General features: G+C 43.7%; 1 protein-coding gene across 1 annotated transcript in view; it reads left to right on the top strand.

Moving 5' to 3' along the window:
- Nucleotides 1–13,416, top strand: part of LOC135921946 (regulation of nuclear pre-mRNA domain-containing protein 1B) — a 53,914-nt gene extending 40,498 nt beyond the window's left edge. The window contains exons 6-7 of the mRNA XM_065456372.2: nucleotides 4,869–5,044; nucleotides 10,585–13,416. Of these exons, the coding sequence (XP_065312444.1) occupies nucleotides 4,869–5,044; nucleotides 10,585–10,734 (326 nt within the window). The 3' untranslated portion in view covers nucleotides 10,735–13,416. The remainder of the gene's footprint in view (nucleotides 1–4,868; nucleotides 5,045–10,584) is intronic.
- The last annotated feature ends 7,652 nt before the right edge of the window (nucleotides 13,417–21,068 follow it).

Raw genomic sequence — 21,068 nt, forward strand, 5'->3', positions numbered from 1 at the left:
TGCGTGTCTCGTGTGGGCCGTTCAGAAATTGTCATGCTACCTAGCCGGCTCGAGGTTTATCATTGAGACGGATCACTGCCCTCTCCAATGGCTGCAGACCATCTCCCAAAAATGGCCGCCTCCTGCGCTGGAGCCTCGCTTTGCAACAATATTCCTTTGAGGTGCGTTACAAAAAGGGGAGTCTCAACAGTAACGCCGATGGCTTAAGTCGAAGCCCCTAACGTAGGAATAAGCCTCAAAGTTGTTTGTTACTGATGTTTTTCTTCCTGAGGCAGGATTTTTAACATATTGCTTTTGTGTAGTGTTTCAAAGTGATGACGTGCTTTCTAGTGCAATTTTCCAATTTTTGGATGCGTTCTGAGTGCTGCTAGACTACTGTAAGGAACTAGGCAGTAGAAAAAAAAGGGGGAAAGAGCCTGGCATGGCTTAGTGAGGGTTGTGCCGTGCTCTCTGACTGAGCGGCTGAGTTTCTGCGTATTTCTAACGCTTGCTGGGAACGAGAACAAAAATGGCAACTCTCCCGAAGTCACTTTGCAGTGTCCTGTGTGAACCTGAACGTGAGAACGAGGCTTTCTCTGTGCGCTGCGCTCAAGAAACGCCGAAGGACGACCGACTTCGGTTATGAGCATCATCGAGCGACATCCTTCCGGACAGCAGATGCAGTCCCCTGACTATCGGGATCTCCTTCCCCCGGCATTGCGGTCTGTTACGTTTCGCCTACGACGCGCGGTATAGCCGGCGGGGATGCAACGGATGCTGGGGCTTCATTCAAAGCGGCGGACATTTTGGCCCGTTCGGCGCTGCCGCGACGTCTCCCCGCCAAGCGCGTCCAGGCATGTTTCGATGCCACGTGTATTCGTGTGTGCGTGTGTGTGTGTGTGCATGTTGGTGCCCACGCTTGTCAAAGCGCGGCAGCCGGGGAGAGGAGCTCCCCAAGTGTGAAGCGAGGAGGTCTGATCGGCGCCGGCCCGGCCGATGAATCACTACACTCGTCTCAACATGTCTCTCAGCTTGTCCGTGCCTCGCCGTCACGTGGCCTCATCCCGTGACCTTCCTTCTTGCCCTCGACTCCGAGAGTATAAAAGCAGCTGCCCCCGGACGCGAAGAGAGAGGCTCCGAATTCTTCCATCGGGAAGCGTGCTCTCCCGTCTCTCCACTTTGGTCGACCTGACGGGCCGCTCTTTGCGATGCTAGAATAAACAAGTTGTTCTGTTAGCAGTCGACTCATGCTTTGCCAGGACCTTCGGATGCTTCCAGTTGTGCCCCAGGCCGCCAGGCCAACGCTACCCTTGGGGCTTGCGACCCAGATGCCACAACTCGCGCCAGCGGTGCGATTACAACAGCTGCAATGATAAATGATCAAGTTAACACCTGATAGAGGGAGAGAGATGTAAATATTTTACTGTATGTATATCTGTTGATGGGTGTATGTTGTCCTTGTCTAATGCATGCTCTTTTGTCACACTGAAGCCACTGTGTCTTGGGTCTCTTCACTTCAGCCCAACAGCATATTGTTTGAATGGAAAAATAAACACAAAGTCCATCTACTAGTCTGTGTCTCAAAGATTTCTTGCCACAGCGCAAAGTTAACACAAACGATGAAAAGTTGACCCAGCAACATTGCCTTGTGGACTGCTATATAATGTTACTGTGCATAAATTACTTTTGTTACAATATCTCATTAATTAAATATCACCTGTTTATACCATCCAAGTGCCCAGTGCAACTCAACCATGCACCTATCTTCGGCACAAGAACTTTGCAAATGTCTTATCACATGCAGCTTGATTTTTGAATGTGCAACTCTACAGATATGTTTGCAGTACTCTGTTCATGTCATTTGCTAATCAAGAATGCTACGCCTTTGACATTTGCTGTTTCTATGAACTTCTGCACATACTGTTATGTGTGGTATGGTATGTGGTGTTTAACCTCCGGAAGCTGTAAATGGGCAACGAGGCATGCAGTGCACAGCACCTTAGCTGTATTGCCAATTGCAGTAACGTCATGTGTGAGCTTAATATAAGGCAATATTTGGCTAGTGCATGAATGGGACATGCACTCAAGACATTTGAAACGAATTCTCCACCATTTAATGTTCATGGTTACTGAAACCAATTGCTTGCTCTGTACTTCAAGAGTACATCACACATTTGACCTGCGGAATTAAGATAATTACACAGGTATTAGGATGTTTCTGCTCAAGGCTGTACAAAGACAGTTTATTTAGGCATAAAATAATTGCACAACACCCTCAAATTGTCAAATACAGCTCATGACTTCTTGATGACATTGTATAAGTGGTGAAAGCAATGCATTGGTAATGAGGGACGGCTCAATGGAGGGCTCTGGAATAATTTCTACCACCTGGAGTTCTTTAAAGGGACACTAAAGGTTAATATTAAGTCAACGTTGCCTGTTGAAATACCATCCCAGAAACCTCGAAACGCTTGTTTCGTGCGAAGAAGAGACTTATTTTAAGAGAAAATGCGTCCTGAAGCGTCCGCGTACCTCTAGCGCAGTTCAAATCACCCGCGCTGCGATCGAGGAGTATTGACATCATGGTCTCATAGTGACGTTGCGCCATCGGTGAGTAAAACGGCTCCCGCAGATGGTGCAACGGCTTTTCTGCACAACACGCAAACGCGCGGCCAGAAAGAGCCAAGACGGAGCCGACAGCAGCGCAAAAGCGGAACTATGGTGGCTAGCGGAAGGGAAAGCGCACGACGATAAGCTGGTTCTTTATTTTATGGCACCAACTTCGACGCTTGTTGCAATGGGTGGCCTTGCAATGCTGGGCTCGAGTTCAGCAATTTAAGCGACGTGCTGTTGAGGGCTCGCGCTGCCGGCGTCGTTGCGTACTACTACGATGATGGCCTGCTTTGAAGGGCACCTCACGCGACTTCAGTAGGTCGGCGTTGAACTCGTAATCCTCTGGACGAAAGTGCAGCGAGCACACTACATGATTTTTCGGCTCTTTGCCAGCGCGCTGTGGCAGAGGTACGGCACTTAACCACTTCGAACAGAGAGGTTCATTCGTTGGCACACAGTGATAAGTAACGTTACATTCGCCGCTGCAACTGTCCTTGTTCAAGTTCCGCGGACCGTGCGCGCATTCCACGACATCACATGGACGTGGCATTCTCGCTGCTTGTTCCAAATGCAAGTTTCTCGAGCCAGCAGGACAACCGCAGCACGACGCGAGAAAGAAACAACTGAAAGTCCAAAGCGCGTGCGACGCAAAGTCGAGCGCGCAGAGTCGAGTGAAAACGAAACCTTTCGATCACCGCTACTACTCAGGAGTAACGTCAAAATGTTATTTTTTTCTTAGAATCGAATAGAAGTAGACAAGTAGCATTTTCTTCCGTCTTATAATCTAATGAAATGATCTTTTTAGTACGAGTAGTTGAGTACTAGTGACATAAATTATGATGAGGAGTGCTTTCGTCATCGGGCTAGTACCGGAATGTCACTGGGGGGTCTCAAAACGTGTCATGCATTTACCTTAATTTATCGGTTACTAAAGCTCTGTTCGCAATTATGTTGACGCGTTAGATGTTCTAGAGCATTGCTTTATCACTTTAACTTGACTTTCTGGTAACCTTTAGTGTCCCTTTAACGTGCACTGACACCACACAGTATACAGGTGCCTTGCGTTTTGCCTCCATCGAAACACGGCTGCTGCAGCTGGGATTGAACGTATCCTCGGGCTCAGTAGCTGAGTTAGCTCCCAACGACAGCGTTCACCGTTGCACAGCACCCAGAAATCATGAAACCGAGCTTGAAATTACGTGCCTTTGGATAAAGCTTGACAATTCCGCTACCTCAAAAGGACAGCCACAATGCCAGTGGCCAGTTAGGAAAGCATGCCAGCAAGCCAACAGCTGTTCTTCAGTGGTCCTGTCCAACCACGAAGGATTACAGTGAAACATACATAGACTGACCTTAACAGTATGGATTTTATGATGCGATGAATGCACGGGCACAACTGAATTTAGGTTGAGTCCTCAATCAATAGCACTTCTCGTGAAAAAAAAAATATATATATATATATTTCTGAACGGCTGATACAACACGCACAATGAATTGTTTGTGGGCAGAAAGCAAGGAACTGCTAGAACATTAAAAATACTGTCTGCTTCGCATCAACTTTTACTGTCAGGAAGGGTTTTTAGATTGGCTTGTTGGTGCATATTAACTTATGGGGAAACTGCTCGAGGATGGGACAAGAGAGGAAAGAAAATCGAGCGCAAACTTGACAGTATTGTCAAGTTTCACCTCAGTTGGCGGGGAAGTTTCATGAGTAATAAAACAGACTTGGCAGTGCAATGAACTGTACCGCAGACTTTTGAAGAGTGAAATGCTCGGACTCCACACATTTTGTCCATGTCTGCTGCACACCTCGTAGCTTCCACCGACAAATAGCCTCTTCAAGAACAGCAGACGTTCCGGAGGTATTAAGTACGATGCCATTTTGAAGATGTCGCATGATGACGACTTTTGCTTCTGTGATTGGCTAGCGGAGTAACACAACCCTGCACGTTCCGTGTGCCTTGGTGTCTTGGTTGCCAACTACTGTTTTTTAAGTTGTATCCTACTGTAGTTGTGTGTAGAATCTCGCCCTTCGGTCACAAGGTGTCCACCCCTCAAAATTTCTGATGCCTGCATTCAAGTTATCATGCATTTGACAATTGCTGAAGGAAATCTGTTATTTTACTTCCTGATAAGTACATTTCAGTGTCTTCTGCGTAAAACTCGTCTATTTGAGGTCTTTTTATTCTAAAAGCAACTTTTTGGGGAGAAATTGGTTTTTAACCTGATTTAATCTGGAAATGCATGCGCGTGGCTCACTAGTGGTTCTCACACAGACCGACAGGCGGCCGACCGCCTTTCTGCCCAAGTGGAGGAGGCCTGCTCACTGCTAGCCGAGTACAACAGCCGGTTGGCCCAGGAATTAGAAGACCGCAAGCAAGTCTCCCAGATGCTGGCCAGCTTCACCTTCCACCAGAGAGAGCTCATGGCACTTGCGGAGCAGAAACTCGAGGTTAGACCACATTTGGGACCATGGAAGTAAGGGGGGGGGGGGAGCATCTGTGGGTTTTTGGCATTTGCTACATCCTGGTGAGACAAATTTGCATTGGCTCTCACATTAAAGTGTATGGCTTGTACACACACAGCTATACCCAAGGTTCCACATCTTTTTTTCTTCACAATCCAGCATGTACAGACACGTGCACGCACGGACACACACACACACACACACACACACACACACACACATACACACACACACACACACACCTCGATTTGGAATCCTGGATAACTTGTATTGCATGTGTGCTCCTGAATTTTTACATGTATATTTAACCGGATAATTGGTGGGGCCAGTCTGCCACTTCCCGGTTAATTTGTATACTTCACCGTGGCTTCCGAGCTATGCAAAAGAAGTTTCCAATCTCGGAGGCTTCAAATAAATTAGGTTCTATGCATATTTTTTAAGAACAGATCTTGGAGGCCATGCTTTTCCAGCATGTGGGCCTTGTTTGGTCCTGTCAGTTGGTGAACGTTGTGCAACTGCTGCGTTTGTCTGTGCCTGCGCATTTTTCATTGTGAATTGTTTAACTGTAGTCTGCTCAGAAGGTGCTGAAGTACAAGAGTTGCTACAAGGAAAGGTTTGTTTGATTGAAGAGGCCTGCAAGTCAACAGTGTAACAATGCTGTGTAACGTCGTCAAGAACAAGCAGAAAATACTCAATGCGTACAGCTAAACTCATTCTGCAAAGCGTACACTCCTACATGCTCCTACATATGCTGACGTTGAAGCTGCCTTGATTGCTTGGCTGCAGAAAGCAAATGCTATAAATGCTAATAAGGAGTTTAAATGCAGCAATGGATGGTTCTGTTGCTTCAAGGATTGCAACAATTTAACGTTCTTTACTGTTTGTGGTGAGAGGGGCAGTGCTGGCCAGTGTTCTCAACGGCTGGAAGCAGCGCAGCTTGACTCCACTACTTGCCAAGTACGACACAGCAGATGTGTACAGTCTTGATGAGGCTGTTCTATTTTACAAAATGCTGCCTATGAAGACGTTCACTGTGAAGGAGGCAGACAAGAGGTGGCAACAGAACAAAGACAGAATCACTGTTTTGTTCGGTGCGAACATGTGCAGTGAGCACAAACTGCTGGTGCTTGTTGTTGGCAAGACGGAGAAGCCTCGTTTTAAAAATACATGACTGTCACCAAAAGATGACTTAATTTACAAGAGCAATAAGAAACCTTAGATGGCTGTGGCAACTTTCAAGGAATACGTGCAGCACCTTGACCGCAAGTTTGCGGCTGGAGGGTGTAATGTTCTGTTCGTCGTTGATGATTGCCCAGTGCATGGCGGCATTCAGAACCTGCGGGCAATCAAGCTGATATTTCTGCCTGTTAACACGACGTCACTATCACAGCTGATGGATCAAGGTGTTATACTTCACACGAGGAAGACATATCGCTACAATTTGTAGAAACGAATCCTTCTTTGCTACGATAATGGCAAGGAGTAGGCCCATTGATGGCTATGGTGTTGGGCTGCTGAGCACGAGGTCGCGGGATCAAATCCCGGCCACGGCGGCCGCATTTCGATGGGGGCGAAATGCGAAAAACACCCGTGTACTTAGATTTAGGTGCACGTTAAAGAACCCCAGGTGGTCAAAATTTCCGGAGTCCTCCACTACGGCGTGCCTCATAATCAGAAAGTGGTTTTGGCACGTAAAACCCCAAATATTATTATTAGGCCCATTGACCTCCTCGGTGCTTTATGCCTCATTGTTCACGTTGGAGGCAAGCGGAGGCCACAGTTATTCGACGGTGTTTTGAGCATGCCGGATTTGTGAAGTTCCAGCCTCATTACAATCTTCACGTCTTCGCGTGGGAGGTCTGGCATTCTCGCGCCCCTGAGCAGCTTGCCCTTGTTTATTCGCTTCATCCTGTGACGGAGGCTCTTGCCGGTGGTGTCATCAAGGTCATCGCCACATGTGTTGCCGACGTTTGCTTCAACTTCTCGCCGGCAGCTTTTCACCCCTGGGCTCTTGTGACCTGATCCGGCGAATTTCTTCGCCATCAACCTCAATTCTCATAGCGGTCAACACATTGGGTCAGTGTCCGCTTGCCAAATTAGCGATTGGTCGGTAATTGGCTGCAGCTTGATGCGGCTTGTGAGTAGGCCTATCGCCTGTGAGAAGGCCGGTGGGCGCTCCTCGTGGGTCACAAAGTCAGCTCTAATTACCGAAGAATGGGACCCCTACCTCGGAATTGGGTATCCCGGTGGTCCACGTAGGTTCATACATCTGATCTATGCACTTTCATGAAGATACGAGTTGAATAGTCGGTGCAATTAGTGAAAATTCAGAGAGCTGACGTGGAACACGTTCATTCAGCAATGCAGTGGCTCATCTGCAAGTAGCGAAGAATTCCACATCGATGTGATGTCACAGGATGTCCGAACAGTCCACTTCACTGACCAAAAGTAGCTGCAGCGCAAATCCACCACTCTGCTTTGGCTCGGATTCTCCATGGCTGTGTCCTTGCTTTCTGTGGAAACAAAAATTCAGTGCCCTTCCACTCTGTGAAGAAGAATGTCCAGCGAAGCTGTGTATGTCGGCCCCTTAATGGCGAACTGCACTTCTACCGCAGGTCGGCCCGGCATTGCACTATCTTCGGGATCTGCATACGTATGGGGAGTGCTTAACGCCTGCTTCACCTCCGCCACGGGTCGGCCCGGTATTGCACAATCTTCAGGATTGGCGCATGTATGGGGAGTGCTTAACGCCTGCCTCACCTATGCTGCGGCTCAGCCCGGCATTGCACTGTTTTCAGGATCAGCCCATGTATGGGGAGTGCTTAACGCCTGCTTCATTTCCGCCGCGACCTGCCGCGGTTACTGAGTGGCTATGGCATTGGGTTGCTAAGCATGAGGTCGCGGGATGAAATCCCAGCCACGGCGGCTGCATTTTGATGGGGGTGAAATGCAAAAACACCCATGTACTTAGATTTTGGTGCACGTTAAAGAACTGCAGGTGGTCCAAATTTCCTTAGTCTCCCACTACGGCATGCCTCGTAATCAGATTGTGGTTTTGGCACGTAAAACCCCATAATTTAATTTAAACCTCCGCCGCAGGTTGGCCCGGTATTGCGCTGTCTTCGAGATGGGCCCATGTATGGGGAGTGCTTCACACCTGCGTCACCTCTGCCGCAGGTCGGCCCGACATTGCACTATCTTCGGGATCGGCCCACGTATGGGGAGTGCTGAATGCCTGCTTCATCTCTGCCGCGGGTCGGCCCAGCATTACACTATCTTTGGGATCGGCTCACATATGGGTAGTTTTGTGTCAACACACCCACACAATCCTCGGAGAACCATTGGCATAATTTTATCTTGTATAGGTTTTATGCACTTCAGAGCGACTGTTTTTAGGCCCCTTTACAGCCACGTAACATCTACCCTTCATTATTCATAGCTCCACTGCGAACTCATTAGCACCGGCCTGGTGCTCTTTGGCCACACTTGGCCCTTGCGCCAAAAAACACCACAGTCATCATAATCCTCGGAGAACGATCCCTTAACAGCCCCACTGTAATTTGCTGTAAAATTGGTTACGTGTTCGTGTTCCTAATTAATTAATTGATGAATTAATGATACCAACGAATGTGGGAGCAGCGGCATGGGCACGTTTGCGCGGTAACCCCGACGGGTGCCAACGAATCAGCTGTGGAAGATGATGATGCTGGAGCCAATCGTGGTGATGATAGTTTTGTGTTAACACATGGACACAATACAGGGGAAATAGCCCTTAATAGCTTTGCTTTAAAACCATACCGCCATTTGTCAGGCGCCATTTTACTCACTGATGGAACCCGCCGCGGTTGCTCAGTGGCTATGGAGTTAGGCTGCTGAGCACGAGGTTGCGAGATCGAATCCCGGCCACGGCGGCCGCATTACGATGGGGGCGAAATGCGAAGACACCCGTGTACTTAGATTTAGGTGCACGTTAAAGAACCCCAGGTGGTCGAAATTTCCGGAGTCCTCCACTACGGCGTGCCTCATAATCAGAAAGTGGTTTTGGCACGTAAAACCCCATAATTTAATTTTAACTCACTGATGGCAGCCAAGGATGGTGATGGCATATGCAACATTACCACTCCCTAGTTAGGTGGTGGAAGATTTGAATTCCAGTTAAGGTATTTGGACCCTTCAGATGCAATTTTCTCGTAAACCAAGTCTTTTGCTGGCACAAAACACGCATTTCAAGGTTTCTTGAATATTATTTGAACAGTCCATGTCGACTTAGTATTTGCTGTTAGTGTCCGTTTAACTGTAACTTCAGATCAGTAGCATTGTCTTGCTTACATGCTTTTATTCCAGTCTTTTTGTATTTTTCCTTGCTCACTTCAAGCGCCATGAACGCACAAACTCCTGTTGCAATTTGAAATGGTAAAAGCACCTTTATACCGCAATATACACACGGAAAGTCATTCAATTGCATAATATAGATACTAGTACTGTAATTTTAATTTCAAATTCTTCATTTATGAGCGTAAAGTCGGCTCTGTTATAAGTATTTATTGATGATTTCAGGTCAAATTGAGACCATCTGGTGCATAGATGTACATTTGCCACTGCACCAGAAATGCTTTGCACTGTGCCGAATCAGTGTTTTGCCTGTGCCAAGATGTGCATGAAAAGGTCAAATGGCCGTTCCACCACTGCCCATGTGGCGCAGATATCTCTTGACACATTTAGATCAGTTAAGGTCCCTCCGACATGTTGTTTCCACAATGTGGACAAATTCAGTATGTAAAAATATAAAGTAAAACAACAGTGTAATTTGTGGCACCTTTCGAGTCCATATCTCCATACAATTTATAAACTGAGGCATCGTATCAAGTTGGACACAGCTTTCTCGATAAGCCTCTTTTCCATGTAAAGGCTTAGACTTGGCTGCCAACTCTTGAGCACTTACCTTGCATGGCTCATCTTCGATGGTACAAGGGAAAGTGCCAACATGACAGCACACTTTTGCTTGCAAGCCAGAAGTTTTGTTGGGATGCAGGCTGGTAGCGGCTGAGGCCCTTGCCTGAGTCGTATGGTGAACAAAGATAGGGATCAATATAAAAATGAGCATGATCTGGGGTCCTTCCTTAATCATTACTCTCGTTCCTGTCTCCCGGCACTTGCTCAGCCATGCTGGTTTCAGTACCCCTGCTTTGCTCTTTTTGTTTGGTCCCGTCATCATGGGGTTCCGCAGTCACGATATAGTCTGTTTGTGACTGATTTGCAAGAGGGTCACACCGCTGTTCGGGACACCGCCTTGCTCCCTGCATGGGAAGGAATGGGGGAGGTGTTTGCTTTCCTAGCTTCTAAGGCGTATACAGAAGCATGGGAAAATGTGAAATTTCGTACTTTCCACAAGGTGCCTCAACCAGTGATCTTCTGTGTAAGACCAACAAACTTTGAGGGTGCTGTTTGAGTGTCATTTTTCTTCAAAGTGTTCATTTATGAGGGTTCTACATTTCTTAATAAGAATCTGGCCTTGTTATGTGCAGGAGCACCGTGACAAGCTGCACAAGGTGACGCATGTCAGAAACGAGCTCAAGTCCCACCTGCAGAACTTGCCTGACCTTACCCTGTTGCCAAGCGTCACCGGTGGTCTGGCACCCTTGCCATCAGCTGGGGATCTCTTCAGCCACCAGTGACTCTTGTCCGCTCGGTTCTCAGGCCACAATACACTGCTTCTGGCTGTATGACATGCAGTCTTCAGTGGCTAGCAGCTATGGGTTGAGCCTGTTGTTGTGTGTTGAGGGAACGCTTACAAAGTAGTTTGCTCCTCCCCCAATTTTTTCTGGCTTCTCTCTTCCCGGCATTTCACGTTGTTGCATTGTAGGCTTGTTTTAGCTTTTGTGAGGACTCGCTCTGTGCTGTAACCTGGCTGGTATAATCCACTTGGAGGGCAGCAGTGTAGTATCCTTTTCAGGCCATTTGTAAGTGTATGCACATTGAGGATGCCAGGCAGGAAGGAATGCGTATTCGTTTCTAAAGTCTTAAAGGCATGCCTAAGCTGCTACTTTTCTCTCAGTCTCTCACTGCCCACCGTCACCACCACACACACAGAATTCTGTTGCACTGTTACAACCCCAGTTATGGTTAATTTGGTTTTTAAACAAATTGTCACTGCAGTGCAAATCTGTTAATTTACATCTCACTTTGTGCAGTGAAGGTTTCTTGAAAGTTATCTTGTGAAGCTCTAAAAGATGATATTAAAACCTGAATATTCACGTGAGTCACTAATACATTACTTGAAATAAAGAACCTGAACTAGGACATGCATGAGTACAATACATACGTGTACACAGCTGTAACATATGTATGCCTGCTCATCTCATTTTGGCCTTGTTGATGTTCTGTTGAAACCTTGTTAATTGCAAGAAATTTTCTGCATTGCCATTTCCAACAGCACTTACACTAAATGCTTTTTCTTCTAATTTACTTTTGTCTCTATTATGAGAAATCCAGTGAACACATTGTGTGTAGATTTTATGATAGAAACTGCAGATGTCTTCATGTTATATGTATGTAATGTTCAAGTTCTGTGTGCAAGGTGTGGTATGCCATAGAGGAGGACTTTGTCACCAGTAAAACTGGTTTTTATCCTTGTGTCTGCCGACTTAACTGTGGACAGTCTAAATCAATCAGGGTGTGTGTGTTTTTTTCCCCCTAAATATATGAGCTGCAAAGATGTTATAAAAGTGGTATTTTGTTGTAGCTAGCATCGTTTTCTTAATGCCCCCACCCCACCACCACCACCTTTTTTTTTAATATTCATATTAATTTTAAGGCATGCATGAACCATACTTGCCTTCCAATGTATTCTGTCTGGTATGTGTATGAGGAACGTGTTAGTTTTTACTGTCTACAGTTGAAACTCGATTTAACAAAGTAATGCAATGATCACGCTCGACTTCACTAAATAGCGAAGTTCGTGAAAACGAGAAAGGGATTGTTCGGTCCTTCGAAATCTAAAGTTGTAATGTGACGACATCCAAAAGCTACCACAGCATTGTGTTTGTCGCTAACCCAGGCCTGCGTGTGTGAAAAGTCCGCAAGGCCGACCCAAATTGCTTGTGCATGAAACCGAAAGGAAAAAAAAAGACACCTCGGTGTTCTGCAGAGAACTGCGAATTTAGTATGTTGCAGTGAAAACTCGGGATCTTCGCCTGTGTGTGCTTCACTAGCAGTGGGTGCACACACTTCTCATAGCCCACAAGTGCTTGCAATGCGTCCTCAGTTCCCTCGTGGGCTCCAGGAAACCGCCTCAAGGAATCGACGACTGCCGAGTCCGTTGTGCTGCGCATGGGCGCGGCGTGCAATCTCGTCAAAATAAAGCTAGGGCTGTGACTAGGGTGCCCAGATGTTTTAACACGATTGCGCTAGAGCGCATGCACAAAGAAAAACTTGTCTGTGTCAAAAAACAAAGAAATCACCACTTTTTTACTCATTTATTTCAGGAAAAACTTCGTTAAATGGAGTTTGGTGGCAAAGTTAATTTCATTAATTCGGGTTGATGACAGCATTGAACTGTACGTGTACCTATCGGGGAATGGAAATTTCTTCGTTAGATCGGGAACTTTGTAAAGTCAGGTTTTGTTAGATCGAGTTTTAACTGTAGTGTGCATTTTTGTTTTAATAAGTATGCTGTAGTGTATCATAGGAGCTTTGTGTTGGACAACACTCCTTCAGCAGAAATGTTTAGCATGTGTTTGATTGCAAAAGCAACTTGCACAACATGGTCAGCTTCCTTTCCTGTGCAACAAAATGTGCTAGCACACGCGAAAAATAAGCATGCATTTTGTCAGCGATTTGTGAATCGAAATGTGCGAGACTAAAACCACCACAGTGCAGTACAGTGACACTTTTGCTTTTGCAAACGGTATTCTTTACAATACCTGTTGTTGGTTCTTCAGAAGCTGGTGCTGTGGATGTAGTTATATTCCTTTTGTGTGTGCTAAATGAACTGATTCTGACAGATGGAAGTGGTCATAATTAGAATAACTGCATTGAGGTATCTTTGTACAAGTGGCTTTTTTAAAATGTAATATTATTTACTTGACAAAAGTAATTTTCATTTAGGGTTTTTTTTTTCGGTTTATTTTGTTTTGTCTCTCAGTTTATTATTTTTTTCTTTTGTTACAAACATTTATTGCCACGGTCAAGCCTGTGGAGTGAGGAAGACAATTTTGTAGCTCCTTATTGTTTACTCTTCTCTTTGAGCGGTATGCCATTGCATACACACACATACACACAAAATGGTATGCATGTTGTTTCTGATGAGTATGTCACACCTCTCTTTTTTTTATATTAAAATGAAAATTTATTGTTAATGAAGAGCCTACAGTGGTTTGCTGATATGCTGAGGAAGCATGGAGGTATGCAACCTATTGGCTGCTGTCTTTGTATGCCAACTTTTTTTCTGCTATTCAAAGCTCTCAAATTCAGGCTCATGTAAACCTTTTCTATTGCGAGGGGGGGGGGGGGGGAGATAACTCCTTTCTAGACTGTTGTGCATGAATACAAAGGCACATGCTGCAGCTTCTGTAGTGCTTTTAAGGAGCACTCGTGCTTGTTCGCAACAGTCTGGAGAGTATTATGGCGAAGCCCAGGGAACACTCATTGGAAAGATCTATATGTACTGGCAAACTTAAAAAGATTTATACCCGTGTCACACGGGCGTTTGGAAGGCCTTCCAACCGATAGTCAGTTGACTCAAGGGTCAAGTTCGAGCTGTCACACGGGCCGTTTCGAAGGCCGCCGAGTCAAAGGTCTATCGAGTCAACGGAGCACCTTACAACTCTATCGAAATCTCGATGGCCTTTGAGCAACGGAAGCGGAAACAGCGCGAACATGCCTTCTCGTTCACATTGTGCTCGTACTCACGGTTAGAAAGAACAAATCAAACCAAATGCTCTTAAAATACTATATATGATTGTTATTCATTATTCAATAAACTGTTTTTGCCACTTGACATGTGCGAACACACACCAGAACGGCAGCCGCATCGAGCGGCGCACACGTTGCCGCAGTTTCGCTACTCAACAACTTAAAAACTAAACATATATGTATGGCAATGAATAAACAAATTTTTTTAAATGTATAAACAAATATAAAAGAAATTAGAGTGCTTTTAAATGGCTTTAATGTTGTTTAACTTTTCGTGACATGAAAACGAAAATAAAGATCCGCAGTGCCACACAATTTTGCGAGAAACGCCTGAACCCCTCAACGGCCTTTCAAAAGTGCCGTGTAGCAGCGTGACAACTCCTTTGAGTCGATAGAGTTGTGGCGTTTCAAAGGCCGTTGACTGGAAGGCCTTCCAAATGTGCCCGTGTGACACAGGTATTAGCATGATGGAAGTAATGTGTTAATGAAATCTGATTTTCAGCCAATAAAACAAGCATCATTGAAAGGTTATCGTTTTCAAATGAGCCCTCTGCTGTTCTAGAATGGTCAGTAAGTTACCAAGGTGCACATATTGCACATGAGAAACCTTCATTGTTTTATCATCACTTAACAATTATGTAAAGTGCACTGCTCTATTCATTGAAAATAAAAATCACTGCTAAGCAAACATTTACTATTTTCCACAAGTCTGCAAAACACTGGAGCAGAAAGAAAAAAAAAACTTGCTTCCTTTGCTGTGCCAAAATTAGTGCAAGTGATTTGGAGACTTCTGATACCACCCAAGGATCTCTATCTAATAAACCTCTCTTCTCTGTTTTGCATCAGTTGTGCAAACTTAAGCATGACAGGTAGTTTGGATGGAAAATATGTTCTGTCACACTTCAAAAGATGAGATGCATAGAACAGGGACAGATTCATCGACCTCAAACAGAATGAATCTTGTATGCTGTTCACAGATAGATAGATTCAAAGGTCCTTGGAATTCACGGTTATCAACAGTCTGTGCACATACTGGCTCCTCGGTATGTTGGCAATATAGTCATTTGTCTACACTTCTCTGTTTTGTTCTTTGACCTGTTGTGCTGCACCCTAAAGTGAACACAGGCATAAAATGCCATAACTTGCATAGCTTGCTGTGCATAATTTGAATCTGTTGCCTCATGTTACAACTTATTTTTTTTTTACTTAAATATAAGGTGGTCACCAAATGCAGTCACCACCTTATATCTTAGCCTTGCGTCACCAGGATATCAGCAGATACTTCTAGACACTGTCTTCCACTGTTTCCTCATCAGCTGTTTCCATTGCATACAGCCTCAAAAGAGGTCAAAGCCAACCTCGAGTGAATGCATTAAGGAAACGTGACCCTCAGATATGTGGTTGCCCTCTCTGGCTGCTTCGTGCATGGCCTCTTTCATACCCAAACCACAACCATCAGCATTGCAGTGATAACTTACGTCTGTGCTGCTTAGATAGATTCTGTAGGTAGGGCACTCGTCATTGGCTCAAATTTTTGAGTGAGATTTTGAAACTGTGTTCGAAACTGGGCACATAGGCCTTTTTTTTTCCCTCTTTTGTTGTGTTTAGAAATTTCCATTAGCAGTTGTGTGTAAAATTCAGTCTTCCAGCTGCATGTCACTGAAACAAAAATAAAACCACCGGTTAAGGCAAGCAAGCACTTGGCTGGGAAAAGAAAGTGCACTCCAACGTATCCTTTGCCCCTTCGTCCTCTTCAAACTCCCACCACTTTGCAAGTGTTGTAGAGAAGTCTGCTCTAGCTGGAATATTGCCACTGTCGTAGTGATATGGTGCTGCAATTTTATTTCAACACTTTGCAAAGGCTCATTTCGTGGTGTTTAGTTTGGGTAAATTTTTGCTGTTTCATCTCGTTAAGCAGCGCGAAACGAGACAAATGACGGCAAAAGAGATGGGATGAAGGTTTGCCATCTCTTGTGTCATTTCACACTGTTTAACAAGATGAAATGCCAACTAGCCTGATCTCATACCTCATTGTAGCGTTTGAATATGAAAAGTGAATTTTAGCGTATGCTTAGAAGGCAACTTCGGTAATTATCTGAGGTGTATGAATCTTGGTGAAGTTGACATTGTGCATTCAGCTGGGGATTATGGTCATGCGCTCCAGATGGCATGACCGAGAGTTGTGTAGTTATTATGCAGATTAGTTTTAAAGATCTGTACCTGCATTCACAGTCTGTGCCCCCTCACACAGATGATTTCGACAGCCACGTTGTGATTACAATTTGGCATATGGGCACAGAAGTAGCTGCACTGGTGCTGAAATCTTGGGGAGCTGTCTTTCCTAAGTTTAAACCAAGTCTGCAGGGCTCTTAATTTCTATGAATGGCTTTGTTCAACTTGCCAGGTGGGGCGTAAAGGTTTCAGTAGCAGTGTGACCATTATAAGACAACCTTTTATTTCTTACACCAGGAAGTATTGTGTAGTGCTAAACCATTTATAATTATTGTAGTTGAACATTTCTCAAGATGTCACTACTGGTGCTCTTGTTCCGGGTGACTGTATGAATCGACGTCTTAGCACAGGAATGAATCAGTTTAGTCAATCATGGCATGCAGAATATGTTGCTACTTAGAAAATCTGAAAAAAGTGCTATTGTGTACCATTAAAAAAAATTTCACTTCAGCACATGCAAATGAACCTGAATTACAGCTGTGTTTTCACTGACATAAGTTGTTGCCAACTGCAGTAATAGCTACAACTTGAAGAAAGCGTTGCTCGAAAGATCTTTTCAGATTAGCCATCTTTTATATCAGCCTCTGCCAAAACACCATCATAGATGATTAAAAAAAACAATAAATGAATGCAAGTCGACCTAAATATGTTTATAAATGATAGAAAAAATGCAGGACAGCAGAAAAGACCGTATACGGAAGTGTGCACTCCCACCTGAAAGTTCACATCTGTATCGCATTATAAAAGTGAACTTGATTTCTTTTCAATCTTGCGGCAAGGAGACTATTGTAATCTTCATTCTTTCTACTGGTTATTTTGCCTTGTTCTTTCATGTTCTTTTTTCTGGGGGTTATCTGTACTGTTTGTACATAGTGAAATTATGCAACTATTGCATGCGTCAAAGAGAGTCTGTTCCTTTCATTAAACTTTCACTTGGGAGTGCGCATCCGTGTTTCCAGTTCTTTTCGTTGCCCTGTGTTTTTTGTGCAATTTACAAACAAATAATTACTGAAATTAGAGTTTGCTATGTTATTATGACCCTAATAGATGTGTGGACTTTTTTTTTGCAACACCAGCCCTATATCTCCACGATATTATAAACCCACTCAGAGAGGCAAGGGAGGTGAGAGTTTTCAGGGAACAGGTTATGCCACAAGGACAAGTGGCCTAATGTAGCAGAGTTTGGTATGCAAACAGGGCCAAAGAACAAAGGGAAGTTAACACACTTCCAGCTACATCATACTGACCAGCATCTTTGTACTTGCACTTTTTCTCACATCCGAATGCTGCATGCTTGAGTTAAAAATATAATCCATGGATGAGAGTTCTGACTTGAAACAAAACCTTGTAGGGTGACCAGCTTGTAGAATTTTGTTTACTATTCATTGCTGAATTTAAGGCTGGGTGAGGACAATTCTCAAAGTGATTGGCTGTTGCCTTGCTACCGGACTGTTTTTACATTCGTAACTATACTTTCGAACTGTCCTTGTGAACTGCATGGTGGATCTGATGACAGAGAATTAGTTCATTCTGAAATTTACATAGAATTTACACAGTATAGAGGTATGAGGCATTATCTCGTAATTAGTTTGTGGCAGTGTATTTTTCTAACTGCACCACTGTTGCCATAAATTTGTGAATTCCATTCAGTGTGCACATTCGTGCTGCTTGTACTGCCTTTCGTAATCTTTTGCTGTGAGCTCATTGAAGAGAAGCAAAGTAGTTTCATAAGCATTACACACTCGGACCGAGGGTTTATCAGTAGCTTCAGCTGGACATGAGCAATAGTATACTTGCTGATACTTGGAGCGGCTTTGTCTTTGTCTTGTATTAGTAGGACCTGCACAGGCTTGTACATAACTCGAGTGCTGTACTTGTTACTGTTACTACTGTAACTTAATTACTTTTGTGTATAATTTATAACTTACACTTACTTTTTTGAGTACTCTCAACTTGATTACTTTTTAGTAGTAATTTCTACTCATTAAATTGCTTGTCTGTTCGTTATGGGATCACAACAAGTGAGCTGTGTCTAGATCCTGATCAGAGCGTTTGGTTGCTGTTCTCTGACATAAAAATTTTCTTGATACAGAACAAAAATCATATTGTAAGGAATACGAGTGCATTCTGAAGGATTAAGGACCATACAGAGCTGTTTTGCAGGAAGCAAATACCCATGGAATGTGCCTGTTTAGATTGTGTTTAAAAAATAAATTCCATAAACTACATAAAGTCTGCATATTTTGGTAGTGCATTTATCTCTTTCCACGTATTAACTCAAAGAAAAAATATAACTCAAAAGATTTTATTTTTCTCTTGCTTCAGAGCTGCATCACAAGAGTTATTTTTCCTTCTGTTCCTCTCCTTTGTACTTGTGTACCTTCAGTGTTTTCCCCTCACTTATTAACTATGCTATCCTCTGATGTCACTGACAGTTGTTGCCACAGCCTTGTCAAGTGATCTTGTAGGAGCACTGTACCTACTGTTAAACATTAGGCCATACAAAAATTTTAGAATTAAGGTATATAATGGTGACACCATCTTCAGATATAAAATTCAAATATAGTTTTAAGAGTATATTTAATTTGTGAATCTACAGTAAGAGAAAGAGTATATTTTGCAAAGTTCAAGGTGGTCATTACCCTTGACTGGTATATTTTGTAAAATTTCTACGATCAGTGTGTGCTTCAAAATATTAGCTTTAACACCAAATATGCTCATAGTGCAGCTGCATGCAGACACCATGCCACAATGAATTGGATCTTGAGCCAATCGACTCGGTTGCCTTGTTTGAGCCATTTTGCTGGTAACTCGAACTTGGATGTATTGCACGGAGCAGTGCTGCATTGCATCGCACCGCTCAAATCACGATTACACAATTCAGCTGCATATGTTGATGCTGAACATTTCTAAGCCTGTACTTGCAAATAAGATACTATCAAATGGGCATAACTCTGGCTACCGCTGTCTTCTGTTTTGTAATTATTGAATGAGAAGGCACAAAGAAAGGTAGGTTGAGCACAAAAGCAAAAGCCTGCTGACAGCAGTGTAACTTTTAATCTTGAGGATGACTCTTGCAGTGAGAGTGCGAGGGGAGAACAGTGGGCAAGAAGACTGAGAGAGTCGAAATGTGCACTGTGATCTGTTGAGTTTTTAAGGAAAATTTTGAAAGCCCACCTTCAATGCTCTCTTCAACCAACTATTTATTTATTTATTTATTTATTTATTTATTTATTTATTTATTATACCTCAAATACCTGAGTTCAGGGGTTTTACATGAGGGGCAAGCATTCATACAGGGTTTGTTCAATGTGCGCTTTGAACAGAGCGGGGCTGGAGTGGTGCATGACGTGGGGCGGAAGATCATTGCAGTCCTTGGCTGTTTGAACAAAAAATGAGTGATGATGTGCAGTTGTGCGGGCATGATAATAGATGCGTCAGATAAAGAATGGAATAATTTGTGAAAAAAGATTAGTCGAGGGACTTTGCGTCATAATTCTAAGTTTACAAGATGGTCTTTGTTCTTTAGGTTAGTGACACTTGAGTGATATGAGTAATCTGAATATATAAACCCAGCTACCCTATTCTGAACAGATTCAAACGTTTTGGACAGATTACATTGGTGTGGGTCCCAGACGGCGCAAGCATATTCAAGTTTAGGACGAACTAATGTTAAATATGCTGAAAGCTTCACAGAAGGAGGAGCAAGTCGTACATTTCGTCTGAGGTAGCCAAGAACTTTATTTGCTTTGTTAGAAATGTTTGTTATGTGGGACGACCAAGTGAGATCTGGTGTTATGGTTATACCTAAATATTTACAGGAATTCAAGGGTGATATTTCGGAGCCACAAATAAAGTATGTCGGAGTAGGATAGGGTTTTCTGCAATGGAAAGAAACGACAGATGTCTTTTTAATGTTCAGAGTCATTAGCCAATTTCTGCACCATATTTCAATAGTTATTAGATCATTTTGGAGGGTCTGGGAGTCATTAAAGCAGTTAATAGAATGATCAATTACACAGTCATCACTGAATAAACGGATAGTAGACGATATATTAGTAGCCAGATCGTTAATATAAATTAAAGATAGGAGGTGACTGAGAACCGTACCCTGAGGTACACCTGAGATGACAGGACGTCGGGATGATGAAGTCTGGTTGGCGTAAACGAACTGTTCTCAGTTAGGCAAGAAATTTTTTATCCAGTTTAGAACCGCAGTTTCAAAATTTAGGAGCGAAAGTTTGAAAAAAAAAAAAAACGATTATGCGGTACTTTATCAAAGGCTTTTTCAAAATCTAGGAAAAATGCAACTGCAGGAATGTTGTGGTCAGTACTTGAGCTGATGTCATTAAGCGCTAGTTGTGTGTCACACGAAAGGCCTTTTTGAAATCCGTGCTGACTGGGGTGAAAAAAATGCACAGAGATAAGGAAATTTACTGTTTGAGAATAGATTATGTGTTCCATTAGTTTACAGCACACGAATGTTGTGATATTGGCGGTAGCTTACAGGTGAGAACGACAGACCTTTGCTGGGTATTGGGATGACCTTGCCAACCTTCCAGTCTCTTGGCACCACTCTAGATGACAGTGATTGCTGGAAGATATGTGACAGTATGGCAGCAGAAAAATTTTTAGTGCTTTTTAGAACTTTAGAATTTATACAATCAATTCCAGCTGGAGATGACACTTTTAAGGATTCAATTACTATGCCACCACAGCTACAGTCCTGATTTTGTGCATTCATAAAAGCTAGCTCCAATAACTTTTTCCAATATTTTTCAGTGACATGAGAAACGGAAGCAAGCTGGGGATTGAAATTGAAAAAATACTTTTTGAGCGAAGATAAGTAATTGAGCAGACTTTT

Source organism: Dermacentor albipictus, chromosome 1, assembly GCF_038994185.2.
Source record: "Dermacentor albipictus isolate Rhodes 1998 colony chromosome 1, USDA_Dalb.pri_finalv2, whole genome shotgun sequence".
Lineage (NCBI taxonomy): Eukaryota > Metazoa > Arthropoda > Arachnida > Ixodida > Ixodidae > Dermacentor > Dermacentor albipictus.